This window comes from Mobula birostris, chromosome 7 (genome assembly GCF_030028105.1).
Source record: "Mobula birostris isolate sMobBir1 chromosome 7, sMobBir1.hap1, whole genome shotgun sequence".
In the NCBI taxonomy this organism is placed as follows: domain Eukaryota; kingdom Metazoa; phylum Chordata; class Chondrichthyes; order Myliobatiformes; family Myliobatidae; genus Mobula; species Mobula birostris.
The window spans coordinates 105,520,552-105,537,092 of NC_092376.1; the positions used below are offsets into that span (position 1 = coordinate 105,520,552).

The 16,541-nt window shown below is 37.5% G+C and overlaps 2 protein-coding genes across 2 annotated transcripts in view; one reads left to right on the plus strand and one right to left on the minus strand.

Moving 5' to 3' along the window:
- LOC140200352 (dedicator of cytokinesis protein 2-like) overlaps positions 1-16,541 on the plus strand; it is a 699,328-nt gene that overhangs the window by 358,078 nt on the left and 324,709 nt on the right. The window lies entirely within an intron of this gene.
- The window catches only part of LOC140200628 (protein INSYN2B-like), a 73,901-nt gene continuing 61,382 nt past the window's right edge, over positions 4,023-16,541 (minus strand). Inside the window, exon 3 of the mRNA XM_072264199.1 lies at positions 4,023-4,209. Coding sequence (XP_072120300.1) covers positions 4,023-4,209 — 187 coding nt within the window. The remainder of the gene's footprint in view (positions 4,210-16,541) is intronic.

A 16,541-nucleotide genomic window follows, 5' to 3' on the forward strand; every position in this document is an offset into this window, starting at 1 on the left:
GGGATGCAAATGCAGTCATATATTGTATTCTGGAACGCATTCTTGAAGGGTGTTGGAAGTAGGGATTTAAAGGTGTGGTGCTCATGGTAGCTGTAGAAGAAGGTTCAGTTGTTTCCTTGATAAAGTAACATGTAGATAAACAACGGGGAAAGAGTAGGGAATGGGGCTCACTGCATAACCCTTTCAAGGAGTACGACCAAGGAATTGATTGTGGACTTCAGCACGGGGAAGTCATGAGAACATACACCAGTGTTTGAGGGTTCAGTGTTGGCAACATGAGTAGCTTCAGGTTCCTGGATCGGCACCTCAGAACATCAGTCTTGGGCCCAACACAGTGATGCAATCATGACGAGGGCACACCACCAGTTCTACTTCATTTGGAGTTTGAGGAGATGTGGTATATCATCAAAGACCCTTGCAAATTTCTGCAGATGTACGATAAAGAGCATTCTGACTTGTTGCATTACAGCCTGGAATGGAGCTTCTAATGCACAGGATTGCAGGAGGCTGCAGCTCCACCATGGGTATAGCCTTCTCTATCATTGATGACATCTTCCAGAAGCGGTGCCTCAGGAAGGCAGCACCCAACACTAAAGATCCTCACCATTCAGGATGTGCCCTCTTCGCTTTACTACCATTGAGGAAGAACAACAGGACCTTGAAGACCCACACTCAATGTTTTAGGAACAGCTTCTTCCTCTCCGCCATCAGACTTCTAAGAAGTCCATGAACATTAGCTCATCATTTACACTATTTTTGTAACTTATAGTAATTTTTTGTCTTGCACTGCTGCCACAAAACAATGAATTTCATGACATGCATCAGTGATAATAAACCTGATTCTGATACTGATTCAGATAAGATGGTTAATTATTCTCTGACACTTAAGTGAATCCAGTATTTATTATGTGATTCCAGGCTTGAAATTTAACCTACAGGAGGTCACAGAAAGAAAATAATATCAGGGTTGCCGAGACTTTCTGCTGTTTTGAGTTTATGGGAATGGGAGGAGAGCTTGAATCTAACTGCCCCATTGCAATATCCAACAGCACACAAGTCAGATGCAAACTGCAGAAATCATGTTATTCTCTTCAGCTTGCTGGCACAATCTTGCCTCATTAGTAATGTAGATGGGTTCAACTTACAGACTGGCTGTGTCAGAGAGTGAATTGCATGTAACAGTTCGAAAAATAAAACCATAACAATGGATTGGTTAACTTGTCATATAGGTTTAACTGGTGTGGTAACCTCTTTGAAAATCTGCCATACTTACCTTTTCTGGTCTGAGTTCCAGGTCCATACTAACGTGGTTGATTTTTAACCGGCTTATGAGGTGTCTTAGGAATCACCAAAGTCACAATTACTTTGATTACAGAAGGATGGTACATACTGACCTTCCCACAAGAGGTTGCTTTCCTGAAATGTGTTACTAACGGCTCCTTTATTGCTACCATTGGATGAATTTCAGTTCCTACTGATGAAAATACACTAAATGTCTTTGTAATCTAATCCATAAAATCTTTTCTTGAAATCTCTATTCTGGTGCCAGTCCTGTGTTCTCATCTCTTGTTACAGCTTTTGTCAACAATGGAAATAATTGATCACTTGTCTTCTTCAATCTTTTCCAAACTTTCAGAAGTTTTGTTCTCTTCAGGTAGAACATGATTTTGATTTTCCACCGTGATGATATCCTCTCAATCATGGTTGTTGTTAGTATTTCCATGGTTTAGTATCTATAAGGGCAAAAAAAAGCTAGCCTTACCAGTGCCATCTCCATCCCGAAAATGAATTTTAAGTAAAAATAGGGGAACTGCTCCAGAAAATAAATTCAGCACTCCAAAGTTGAAAGTGAGAAATATTCTTTAAAGTTTTGGCATTTGATACCATAGCACTGGACAGATATTGGGAAGCACAGTAGAGTCACTGCCTCACATCGCCAGGTTCAATCCTGACCTCAGGTACTCTCTGTGTGGAGTTTGCATGTGACTATGCGGATCTCCTCTCACATCCCAAAGATGTGCAGGTTGGTAGGCTGATTGGCCATAGTAAATCGCCTTTAGCATGTGGATGAGTCGTAGAACCTGTGAGGAGTTGATGGAATGAGAGAAGAATAAAAAAAAGGATTAAAGTAGAAATGGTAAAATTTAATTACTGATGGTTAGAGCAGACTTGCTGAAAGGCCTGGTTCTGTATTTTGTGACTCCATTCTGGTTTGCAGTCCTTTTGGAATATGGGTCTGAGTGCAGAATTGGGACACTTGTAGTCCAATCAGTGTTTTATGAAAATTCATCTTCTCTTCAGTCAATGGCCACATGTTTGAAAATTAGAATGCTAGCTACTTATTTGCATTACTCTGCACTTTTGTCATCCCTCTGCCCAATGAAGGGCAATGTATGGGAAGAATGAAGAAGATAATATAAATTTACTTTCTGGCAAGAAATGGGATTGGGTACAAGAAAGTATGACATTATGATTTCAATCGCTATCTAAATCTGTATTAAAAGATGAAATTCTGTTAAACATTTCTAAAGTAGGTTGTTTATGCAGCAAAAATTGTTATGTTTGTAGGAATCTCTGTTTCTGTGGTAACCAGTGTCTCCACAGTGCTCACAGCTTACCCACACTATCTGAAGCAATATCAACCATGCTTGAAAGTTAGATTTTGTGAAGGGCCTGGTGTCTGCAACCCACCATCTTTACCTGCTCTTTCTTTCACTTGAGTCTTTCTCTCTCTTTCATTTTTAAGCACCTCTGGTCTTCTTTTTACTGCATTCTATATAGTTTTACAAACCAGCCCAACTGTCTGATTGATGAGAGGCCATCTCTTAACCTGTAAATGCCAAGGATGTTAGGACCAACAACATTTAATGTGCTCATATGACATCTCTTTTTGTCATTGCTGATGCAGCCATTAACCTGTTTATTTGGGTCATTGTTAGACATAATAATATGTTCCTATACTGTTAACACTACAGATTATTCTTAGGCTAAGAAGTAATCGCCTACCCTACCACATTCCTGGATTCAACATGTTTTTGTGAACATTTATGGCATATCAAATTATGCAGCTATCTTACAAACAAATATTTGCCACCACATGCAGGACTTGAGGTGAATAGCAAAGAAGATACTGAAAGGGAACAATGTGTCAGAGAAAGGATAGGGTGAGATGCAGGCTGAGAGGAGAGCAAGTCTGCATGTAACGTAAATGTAGGGCACAGATTGTTAGGTGACCCAACCTGTTTCTCTGCTGTATGTTCCATATAAAGGCAGAACATGCTGGAGGTCAGTCAGAAGGAAGATTAAGGTTCTGCGTGGACATCATGGAACATTATTCTAAGGATCTGCACTTTGCAACACTTCAGGTTTCAATTCACCATCCAGCATAAGCAGATTTATTTTTAATGTATAAAAGAGTCACCACTGGAACACCAAGAGCGAGATAGAACTGCAATGCTGAATCTGACGTTAAAAAGCAGAAAGATAATGGCCATTAAAAACACGAGAATGCGCATGTTTCCTCCTTTGTCAATAATGAATGAGACTGCAATCATTATTATTGGAGTGAATTGATTTTGCTAGCTAACTTGGAAGCTTAAGTGCTCCATTGCATCCATTATTGCTGTGTTCTCTTCTGTTCATTAATCAGATATAAACTCATTATCAGACACAGTGCTGCATTAACCAAATGTAGCTCTAAAATGATCCATCAACTTGCACCAAGTGACCTTAATTCGGCAGATGATATGGGTCACCTACACTGTTAAGGTGTTATTTCACTTTGCAGTTCCACAATGCTACGGTAGTAGAAGAGGTCTCAGTGTAACTTTTCTTACCTCAACACCTTGTGGTTTGTCCTTTTGCAGATAGCTGGGGTAACTGCATTGCTTTCCTGGTCTAATACAACTGGCTGCAGATCCCCTGAAATGCAGAAGATGTCCCTCAACAGCCCTTGATTTGCAAAAGTCACACGGGACAAAAAAAAACACTATTTTTCAGGCAGGTAATTTGACAGCAATTGCTCACAGACACCAAAAACAGGTTTTCTTAGGCTTGCGTGGTTTATTCTTCATTTCCTGTTTCTGCCTAGTCTGGTTGTCAGTATTCCCTCTGGATAGGTGCTGCTGCTGTGAACTTTCATCCTCGCTTTCCAGGGCTCGGAGAACATGATGGAATCTGCCTTCCTGCTGTCTAAAGTCGTATTCTACACTAGGGAAAAAATATAGATAGATCAAATAGAACTGCTGCCAATTAAAAGTGTAACAATACTTTAGAGTTAGTTGCCCAGTATACTACAATCCCTTTCATCTTGTGTTTACTTTCCATTCATTGGAACATGAGATAGACATTGGAACCTGAACCCAAATCTTTTCTGACCAATTAGATGAAAGTTTCCTTGGTCTTTTCAGTGATGAGCAGCTTTCAGTAGCAAAAGACAAGCAAGTCTCAACAAACTGATAATTTCACACAGGACAATGTGAAGGAAAGCCATTTGAAAAAGGAAGCATTGTTGCCTTTTGTCACAAGGTTGTCTACAATTTAGACTGTACAGAGCTCATGATCACTTGAAAATACTTAACAGTCACATCTTTGTGAGGACAAAATTATTTGCTTGCATTATATTAATTATATTACCAACAGTGTATTATATTGTTTTTGTAAGGAGCACTTTTGGAAGCCTCTCCCTGCATTTCCTTAGCCCGGTTCTTCAGGATCTCCAAAATTCACCCTCCTTCATCCTTATAAGATACATGGACTGGGGAACTTCTTAGATCGCACCCATTTCTCATGATTAATAAAGCAAAGAGTTTACTTTCACAATCCCTGTAATATAATACTCGAAGTTTGGGATTATTTTTAAAGAATTTCCTGTCCATTGGTACCAAGAACTCAACCATGTGAAAAGAAGTTATCAAGGTGGCTTTCCCACATGCCATTTAAATATTGTTGCCATGGTTACTTATGAAAATGCAGAGGCCTTCAATTTATTAGAAGCCAAGTGCAATATATTCCTTTGATAATTCTTGAAAGCTAAATATTAATCTAGGGGATCAACTATACATTACCAGAAATAGCTTCACCAGTCTAATAATTTATCTGGCTTTGCCTGTTACTAGGGTTATTCCCACAGGGATTAGTTAAACATTAGTCATCCCATCCAAAAGGCAGGCCAGGTTAGCACTAAATATCTGAAGCTTTCTGGTTGACCCATCCAGACCTTAGGGAATGAGATGAGAAATCAGTTTAGGATTAGTCAGTTTAATTTTTTTAAATATAAATGACACAGTGTTATGTAAATGTCTGCAGTAAGATAGGTTGCTTTATTAAAATAACAACTTGAAAGTTTATGATTCAGCAACATGCACAAAAGTGTAAGTGAACAAAGCACAAAGCTAGATCTCAATTATTACTCACAAGGTGGTGTCTGCTTGAACAGAAACCCCGAACACAATATACCAACTATGTATAGGTGAAGAAGAGCCTTGTCTCAATTCATGTCATCTATCCAGATTCCCATTTCAGAACCATCAGATCATGCTGTGTAGAAAAAAAGCTGTTCAACCCTGTGTACCTGTGCTGTTGTGATGAAGAGTTAGGTATTTTCCCATTCCCTGTTTTCCATCATAATCCTTCAGATTTGACCTTCGCCACTTCATTTTTAGGGCATAATTGAATCTACCTCCAACATCTTTTCAGGAGTTACCTTCCAAATTATAACTATTCACCATTGTACTGATAGAGTACCTCATTTTCTTATTGAATGGAATTCTTTCTAAGTTTACTGCAATACCTCAAATCGTTGATGATCATGGAATGTCATTACAGATGTTTAGAGAAGTAACAATTCCTGAAGTGTTTTACACTGGGCTTATTCAGTAATCATGAGCGTTGAACAGCTGTGTTTGTGTTTCTGGAAGCAATCTTCCAGTGTTTGGTTTTCCCATCCTATTATGTATCTCATAATAATATTAGCTAATTTAGCTTTATCATAAACTTTCAATTTGTGATATTAGAAAATACCTCTCCTGGTTGTGCTGCTTGAGTTTGACTTCATCTGCTCATCATATTATACTGAACATTTTAGTAATCTTGTGGTTCAAGCTCCTTATTAACACACCAACAATGAGCTCACAAAGTGTATCTTAATAACAAATGAATTAAGGTTCTTCTGCTTATTATTGTTATTCAGTGATTTCCATATTTCTATAAAGGCCCCTGCAGTTCCACTCAGGCAGAATCGTTCACTTTTAATAAAGAAATTAACAACTATTTACATATAATTGCCCACATAATACACAACAAACACATTAATCAATGCATTTAAATAGTGCACAGAGTGAATTTAACTGCAAAATAATTTTCATTATTATTGTTGCTCGATTGTGCTTCCACATTACTTCATTGAAATGAATGAAATGTTTCTGGGCCTTTAGAATATTACAGCTCCAGAAGATTACAGAGAGAGTATTTCTGACGTTTACTCATATTAACCAAAAGTAGTAAAGCCATGGCTCCGTGATATTGATTAATTTCAGTCAGTGATTTCATTAGATGGTACTTATTGAAAAATAAATGTTCAAAACTTGTCAACTAAGTTATTCACACATCATTGTGTTGATTGTAGAGAACTTAACTTAAAATGATTTTACATATTATTTTTCAACATTAGACTTGGTTAAATATCAAGCATGGATCTTAACTTGGCCATTTCTTTGGGAGACTAATGTTTGAATTTTCCATGAGATAAATGTGCTCACAGTATACAAATCAAGACAATTATTGGACTGTTAAGGCTATTTGTATATTTCAAGCTGATAGTCAGCCTTTGGCTTTCTTTTGTATATAACAAAATGTACATAAAATTTTCTAACAGGTATTTATTGTTTTGGGCTTAAAATATACTGAAGGTTTTTGCGTTTTGAGAATTAACCATGGCAACCATATTTAAAGTAAGACATTATGATGCAGACCTTTGTAGGCACTCAGATAAAGAGAATTCAAACTGTATGTAAAAAATAAATAACAATACATAATTTTCTGGGCAAAGAGTGAAATTAGGATTAATTTTTTCATTCTTTTCAATTGTTAGCACATGCATGAAGGTTATCATTAAGTTCAAATTATCATTCTTCTGTTCTATAAGACCGTCAAAAGAATTTAAAAAATGCATTAATTTAATAAGATCTCTAACAGGGTACAAAATTCAAGTGAATTTTGATTTATATGTACATCCCAATGTAAATAGTGGTTCTAGATTGATTGAATCCCCATTATTAATGGTTCAAAAACAATACATTCAGAAATGTCCTTTCCCCCATAAATAGCAAGCCAATATTAATAGAATAAACCCTTATAAAATGTGGCCTAACATTAGAGTGGAAAAAAAATGGGTATGTAGATATAAAGATTAATAATGGAGCTGATTTAGGGATTAGGCACAAGAATAATTGTTAGTTAACAGGTACTAAAAGTTTAAAAAAAGGGTGAATAGAATATTAGTATTTATATCCAAAGGATTTGGAATGTATAGGGTTGAAAATTAAATAAAATTTTAGTTTATTATACAAAGTTCTGCTTTAACCAACCCTGAAGTTAAAGTCTTAGCATGGAAACAGGCTCTTCGACTCAGCAGATCATGTGGACCAGTTTTACACTCAGCTCTGTGCAATGCACATATTGATTATAGAGATGGTATCAGAGTGACACTATGTCAAAAGGATTAAAATATTAGTGTAAGTTGTGACAACAAGCCTTGCAGTTTTCCCGTGTTCGGTAAATTAAAGTTTATCTGATCAGAATTTTCTGGATGACTAAAAGACTTGGGTGGATAGGTAGAGCTATGTTGTCAGGGCAGAGATCAGGAAGGTGAGTAGAAATTGGAAGGTTGATGGAAATATTAAAGTTAAACTGTGTTAATTGAACTGCAGTGGTGAAGTTAACCAAAATGTGAAAAGCGGCATGGATAGGTTTTGTCAAGCTGAGATATCATGGATCTCAATGAATGAAGACTAAGTGGGATTGCACTTGTCTCATTCTGCCCTGCAGAGCTGATGTATGGTTAGAATGACAATAAAGTTTTTCGAATCTTGAATCTTGAATTGATCATATTCAATAGCATAACTGGTATGATGGGCTGAATGGCCTGCCCTATTTCTGTGTTCTTAATCTCTGTCATTGTTTCTTCTACCATGAACACTAAAAGTTAATATTCTACTTAAGTTTCAGAAACAGCAGCAGGAGTAGATCAGCTCCCCACCCCCGCCAACCTCGAGCCTATTGCATGCATCATACTAGCTTTAGTTTTGTTTTCAAACAAATATTCAACTAGTTCTTTTTTTAAAAAAAAATGTAGACATCAACAACAGAGTGGCAAATTAATTTTGGTTTGTGTTTCTTCACTATCTACTAATTTGTGGGAATAAAACAATTTCATGTATATATGACATGTAAATTTCTAGTTTTTGTCCGGATTGATCTCCAGCTGGATACAGTTGCTAAGTAAAAGAAACAGTGTACTGGATCAACTTTAACAACCTAGCTACCTTGACCAAGTTCAAATCAGTAATCACAGTGGCTTATGCCTTAGGTTTAGTCTTTACAACAATCTCTGAACGAGCTGTAGTACATGAGCTTTTTAATGCTACATCACTCCAGGTTGTTATCTTGTGAATTCTAGTTAAAATTATCTTTTTTTTTACTTTTAATGCAATCCCTTTCGAGAATTCTTGGATTAGCTTGTTCAGAACTTTATTCTCCTCAAATATTCCAAGACTTTAAATCATTTTCATGAGGCAATGCTAAGACAAGTTGGAGAATATCAAATTATTGCCATTCATGGGCTTTCTTCACACATGCTAATTAGTAATCCTTGGCTCCATGTCAGATTTCATGACATGTGGTGACATTTCACCTGAAGGATCAACATTGCTGTTCGGAAATGAGCTCAGTGGAGACCTCATTTCACTTGTTCAATTAGATTTCTTTGACAGATCTAAGAAGGTAGATCCTATACAACCAACGATAATAGCCTCTGATGTTTCTTTTGGAATATGACACTGGACTCTTCACTGAGTTCAACTCCTTCCACATGAGAAAGCCATTGTAGCTGACATAATGGTTTTACAACATTTAGACATCAGAGGTTGAGTTCAGGGACATTTTGTGGTGGAAGAATCGGAGCCTTAGATTTCTGTCAGACACCTAGACTGAGGAACCAAGGGTGCTTGTGTTGGAAAGAGTGACTGGCAATCATGTTTTTTTCACCATCTCTACTTCTGCATTTCAGTTAGTTCATAAGAACAATTGTCAAATATTCATGAATGCCCTATTTTTGTTTACTGCGTCTAGGCCCTTGTAGAATTTGAGGCACTGTCACTTTTGAGCAAACCTAAACATTTTGATAAACCTTTGCATAACTGTAGTACAGTGTAATTTTGTGAAATTAGAATCTAAAGCATCCTAGGAAAGCAATGCAACCACTCTCTTTATCTCAGGGTTCATCAAAATAGCTGTCCTATGAATGTATCCTTTTTAACTATCTTGCTACTTTGATATTTTCAGGGACCTTTGAGAAAACTCCAAATACCTCACCCTGAAATGCAGAACCATTTGCAATATTTTTATAATCTGTCTTCTTGACAATCAGCTGAATTTTCTAAGATACGCTTATGTTACATTTATCAGCTTTGGACCCTGGAGTCAAACACATAATCTAGCACCCTTGGGACTTGGCAGATTTGATTTGATGCAAACCTACATTTCATTGTATGTTTCGATGTTTCGAAATATACGTGACATAAAACTAATCTTTAATTCTGAATCTTTAAAAATATTTTCTAGATTATTAGATGCTACTCTTTTTAATACCCCAAATTATTTTATTTTACTGCATTACAGGTTACACAGTAGCCCAATAAATTTTCCAGCAGAATCAGTAAATAATATAAATTACTCCTGACCCGGCTCCAGTTGTCAATTTATTCCATGTTCCTGATGAGCACCTAGCCCATAGTATGGACCCTGGTCCTAGGTCTATTCTAGTTCATTGGGTCTGGCTGGTTACCCACCTGTCCTCTGAATCCCTGGCTCACATAGCAAACTAATGAGTCAGCCAGATGCCAAATCATTAAGAGTTTCTGAACATTTAGATTCTGGATCATCAACATTTTGTTGTAGGTCTTTAACATAGACAGTCTTCAAGAATTGTTCAAAACATGTTGCGCATGCTGTCTTTCTAATAGAGCTGGAGGTTATCTATTAGTTTAATGTCAGGTCTATTTTAGTCTTCATCACATTGCTGGTGACCTGGTAGTGTGAAGCCTCTGCTCACATTGCTGGTGACCTGGTAGTGTGAAGTCTCTGCTCACATTGCTGGTGACCTGGTAGTGTGAAGTCTCTGCTCACATTGCTGGTGACCTGGTAGTGTGAAGTCTCTGCTCACATTGCTGGTGACCTGGTAGTGTGAAGCCTCTGCTCATGTTGAGTGTCACTGACTATAATTCCATGAATTGAAAATTTGGGGAGGTTCTTCGAGGGCATTGAGATGAGCACCGTAAATAACTCCCCGCAATACGGTAAAAGATGGCTGGCCGGTGGCATAGTGGCATCAGCGCCGGACTTCGGAGCGAAGGTTCCCGAATTCAAACCCAGCCGGCTCTCCAGGCATGCTTTCCATCCGTGCTGGGTTGAGCGCCAAGCTAGCAACTCGACCTCGTAAAAAAGAAATTGCCTGCTACAGAAACATCAACAGCAAAAAGTTGATGGCCTATGCTCTCTTGTGAGTTTAAAAGGCAATTTCCTTCCTTTTTTATAGGGTAAGAGACAAGTCAAATTGTTCATCACCTGATTAACTAGGAGATAATAAATAACAAGTTGAGAACTGCTTGATATTATACTCCGTTTTAAAATTTATATATTTAAAAATTTATATATATTTTCAGTTATACTTTTCCATTGACTAAACCAATTAGCTACTTAACTTTTAGCTTCAAGAATCCTCACTTTCATTTAAATTGGCTTGCTAGTGTAATGGCTAGTGTAACTCCATTACAGTGCCAGCGATCCGGATTTAGTTCCATCGCTGTCTGTAAGGTATTTGTACTTCTCCCCGTGACTGCGTGGGTTTCCTTCCACGTTCCAAAAACGTACGGGTTAGTAGATTAATTGGCCACATGGCTATAATTGGTTGGCACAGTCTCACTGGGCCAGAAGGGCTTGTTACCACACTGTATCCCAACATTTAAATCTAAATCATTTAATATAACATTGTCATAGATTAAATATAGAGTCTCCATCTTTATCAAATTCTCCAATTTTAGACAAATGATGTCAAAATGCTTCCTTTCCAGATGTGTTCATTTCTGCATATTATTGTGAGGGCAGCTTGAGGTGTTTTGAATTCTTCAATGCTTTCTCCTTATTTAATGAAAAATTCAATATGAAATTAAAAGCATGTTGGATCACAGCTTTCCTGTTTATAAAGTGGTGCAAATGATTTGAGCCAACATCCAATAAGAGCTTGGAACGAGGTTTTCTCCCCTCAGTAGATTTTCCCTGATATTCACTAATATCTCAAGTGATGACACAGTCAATCTGTTTTTATAATCCAGGATTAGTCTTCCCTGTTGATTTACAAACTCAACATAAAAAGCATATCCTGTGATTTGATGCAATCACCTGCTCCAAACTTGCTGTTTAATTTAGGCAATTAGTAACCTGATTCAATTTAATAGAGTTTTGCCTTATCTCAAACTCTACTGGATAGACCTCATTATGCTTCTGTGGAGAATTTTTCATTGTATTGAGAAGAACCATTATCAGGAACACTGTGGAGTGCTGTCCTCAGCTCCATTTACATGACAAAAGCTTCCATGCCAAGGGCAGCAGAACTGATGTTCAGCGAGGTTGGAGATTGAATTATGGATGGTTCCATTTTCCTTATGTCTCCATGCTTTATTCCCTCCCTTTATTCTTTTTAAATCATGATTATGTTCACTGAATGATTGCCCCTGGATTATAAATTAGGCTTACCAATTAACCCACTCCACCAGGCAGATTTCATGAACTGCAGGTTCTTCAGTAAGTCATTAAGATCTGTCTCTGCTGAAGGCTTATCTCAACCAGTAAATTATGAGTTTTTTTTTTCAATTTTCAAACAGTACGGAATTGTATTCAAATGAAAAAAAACACTCAATATGAATGACTGGTTTGGCTTAGTTGGGGGCAGATTTGTTTGTTATTATTACACTCATGATTACAGGAATTAGGCTTTAAACATAAGCTCGACATTAAGCAAACATAAAGTGTAATTTAAAAATAATAGAGGGGAAGCTGGAAATAACAGGCTTATAGTTGGGCATTTGTACTTGAGAATCTATTATAAAGGGTAACAGGACACTGAGAAAAGATCAATGAAATAAGGTGGATTCACAAACCTGAATCTCTGTCATTCTTATCAGAGGTTTGGAGGGAAGAAATTGATCAAACTGATAAACCAATGAACCAGTGAATATGGTGCATTTGTATTCTCAGGAGGCCTTTGTTCAGTCATCAGCTCACTGAAGATTAAGTTTCACAGCTTATTGACTCATTGATCAATATTCATGCATACATCCTAGCTATTGGTAAATTTTTCACTTAGCACACTCACAACTACTTTCCAGCTGAGGTTAATGGAATACACTGGAGAGGCTGTTAAGGTATGGTCTAGATTTCAGTTCTAAGGACGTTTGGATAGGCTGGATGTATTTTTCCTGGAGGTCAGTGGTGTCCTGATAGAAGTGCACAAAATTATGAGGAAATGGGAATAAATAATGTAGTTTGTAAGAATCTTTTACCCATGGTGACATTGCCTAAAACATGAAGGCATGGATGTAAAGAGAAAGATAGGAGGTTTAGAGCAGATTTGAGCAGTTGTTTTTACATAGATGCTTGGCACTTGGACAGGAGTTTGAATCATTAAAGCATAAAAGGCTATGGACCAATTTGCAGGCAATAGGGCTAATATAGATATGTTCATGTGGAGTTTGTGGTTCAAAAGGCTTGATTCTGTGCTGTATGACTCTTTCAATCTACTAAATTGAATAGGCCCATTCTAATTGTTTCTCTGTAGCTTTGGGTCTGACTGATCGCATGACAGCATAACAAAGTACACATCCCAGTAATCCAAGATGAGAAGTATTTTACAATACAATACCAGACTACCTAACTACCTACTTCCCCGCTGGTCTGGAGGCTAAACTTTTTTAGACAGCAAAGCTCAAGTTGAATGAAGGAATTCGTACCTTTGATCTGGGATCCCTCCGCTGCCTGTAATGTGTTTGTACCTTCTCCCCGTGACTGTGTGTGTTTCCTCAGGTGGCTCTGGTTTCCTCCCACAGCCCAAGGATGTACCGGTTGGTAGGCTAATTGTCCATTGCAAATTGTCCTGTGATTAGGCTCTGGCTAAATTGGGGGATTGCTGTGTGGTGTGGCTCGATAAATATAAATCAGCAGTTTTAATGCATGAGGGGCACCAGTTTAGGTGAGAGGAAGAAAATAGAATGAGGCAAATAGAATTAACTTCTTAGATTTTGATTATTTGCCAAAATGGTTGCAGTGCTGCAAGAAGATGCTCAGCAACACTTTCTCCAAGGCTGTTAGGATGAGCAATAAGTGCCATCACTGCTGGAAAACCACCAATCCCACAAAAAGGAGGTTTCCTTGCTTCACCGATAGTTCTGGGGCACCCTTTGTCAAAACTCAGCTTGTCTCACCAGCGACTGGGCTCCAATTTATTTACATACTGCCTGTTAGACCATTGGCATTTAAGGAAGCAATGAAGGTCCTATTTGGTGACATCTTTTTTACAACATATTCTGGGTACTGATGTGAACACAGTATTAAACAGTGTTCTAAAACCCTGTTAACAGCAATCCTACCATAAGTTAATTGCCTCTAAACAATATCTATTTAATACAACTTCTTGTCAACAATCAAATTTTGGAGACGGTGCATATAGATGATAATCTACTTATATTAGCATTCCTCAAGCTCTGAATTCTTTAGTGATTGAAATTTTTATACTCAAGTCTAGTTTTCTGTCTGTGTTTAGAATTGCTTATGCATGTTAAATTTGGTAAAATTAATGTTTATTACAAATTCAAAAGAAAAAAAAGTGCAAGGTTAAATGAGAATCGTAGCAGAATTGCAACCATCTTTCTTTCACTCAATAATTAATTTCTTTATCCATCAAATGCAAAAACAGGTCATGACGAAAAAGCAAGAGTTTTAGTTTTTATGGAGAAATGAAAATGTTTGCACAAATATGTCTATGCAAAAGTTGTGTTGTAGGACAAAATAGAACCTGTTTTAATGTCAAAGGGATTTTCACGGATCCGCTAGCTTTTACATATTACGTGGATGATCTTTATTCAGAGTACTTATTAAAATATTTTCAATGATCAAGGAAATCAGTCATCAAATATTAATGCTCTAGTGCTACATACGGAGTCCTCAGGCATAGTACCATAGCGGTTAGCACAATGCGCAACAGTACCAGTGATCTGGATTTCAATTCCCGCCGCTGTCTGTAAGGAGCTTGTACGCTCTCCCCGTGACCATATGGGCTTCCTCCAGGTACTCCAGTTTTCTCCCATGGTCTCAAGATGTAGCGGTTGGTAGGTTAATTGGTCATTGTAAATTGTTACATGATTGGGCTAGGGTTAAATCAGGGTTGCTGGGCAGCACGGTTCAAAGGGCTGGAAGGACCTACACTACACTGTATCTCAATTAAAAATAATTTTGCCTTTTCCATATTGATTACTGTATCGATGATCTGAGAATAAAAGTTGAGACCAGGAGCAAAAACTGTGGATGAGTTTAAGTCTCTTCATTGAGGATAAGGAGGGTTACTACTGATGACTTTGAGTGTAGGCTGTAGTGTGATGTTATGGAAGAAGGTGCCAGGTTGAGATCCAGCTCTGTGCCAAGGTGGTGGGAAGGGTATTGAGATTATCAGGCAAGGCTGAGTTGGCAGCAACACTGATCTTTCTGTAAGAAGATTATAAGCTTGAAGACCCATCTAATTTTGAGAGTGCAGCCAGATTTTTCAGTTTAATTCTGCAATTATTGGATTCTACTTATATAAGCAGGCAAAGGTTTGAGATCCCTGAGCAAAGTTGGAAAATCTGAAGTGTACACAACCAATCAGCAATCCTGGGCCAACTGCTGTTTGATCTTGGAGTATTGCTGGATGGTTCAATTTGTAGATCTCCTCAAACTTAGGCTCTAGAGAGAAGAATAAGTACCAGGCCACTAATGTAATTAAAATGTACTTCATTGCTTTGAATTATTTCCTAATGTTTTTAAATGTTCTAATTTTTTTATTGTTTTACTTTTTTTGTCTCTTTTAAAATTTTTAATTTAATCTTGTTGTCAACAGCACTTTTTAATATTGTGAGTGTTTTCGAGTCTTTGATAAACTTGAAGACATTTACAGAGAATCAATTTTAATAACACTTTGACAGTTGGGAAACTGGGAATTCTGTTTTGCCAGCCTTCAAAAAAACTTTGGTGATATAGCCCATATGTTTCATTTGAAAAGATCCTGCTCTGGGTCCAGCCTCATTAACAAGCTGGGAAAACCTTCCCAATGGAAGTTTGCGCTGAAACACCTCTTCATATGAAGAGAGGCACATTTCTCCATGCGGATAATCCATGCCAATGTTAGGCTGACAGTTCAGTCTTTACTGAACTATGGATGTGGTTTGGCTAACTTGTACAAACAAGGACTGTGGGAAATTAATAGATTTTCATCAAATTGCTTGGCATTGGAACTTGGTGTGTCAACTGTAGACTAGTGTAATTAGGATTCATAGTTCGCTGTGTTTTTTCAAAGCTTTGGAGCATAGAAATATGGTGGTATTTCTTCCTCAAGTGGTTCAATTTTTTAAAAATTAGTTTTTTTCTTCGCTTATTAGATTGTAGTCCTACATTCTCAGACTTAATTGGATGGTGTTGTAATGTGGATCTGTCAGAGAGAAACCTCAGCTGGAGCCAGTTATTTTTTTAAAATACAAGCTACCCTGTAAGCTTTTCAATAGGTTAGTGTAGAGAGAATTCACTCACTTTTTACCCTGGGAATGTGTAGCAGAGTAGTTATCCGGAATGGGAATACTGTTCATTGTGACTAAGCGGCATGCCAAAGATAAACATTTTTAATGTTGGCACAGTGTGAAACACCAACCAATGTACCAGTAAGTTGTCATTTTACACAATATTGGATTCTGATTAAATAATAAGTAAATGAAAGTGTTTTCTTTAAACTGGAACAAACATGTTTGAAATCATTTCTAGGTAAATTCCGCAAATTCTGAAACTTGACTGGGCACGTGCGTCATGAGTCACCCATGTGACATTGACTCAGTTTCTGTGCCAGCACCAAAGGAGTGCTTCGCTTGCATTTCCAACTATGGCATTGCATTCAGTGGTGCAATGTGGCCTCCTCAACACTGCAGAAAGCAAATGCAGATTGGGTTATCACTTTGCAAAGCACTTACACT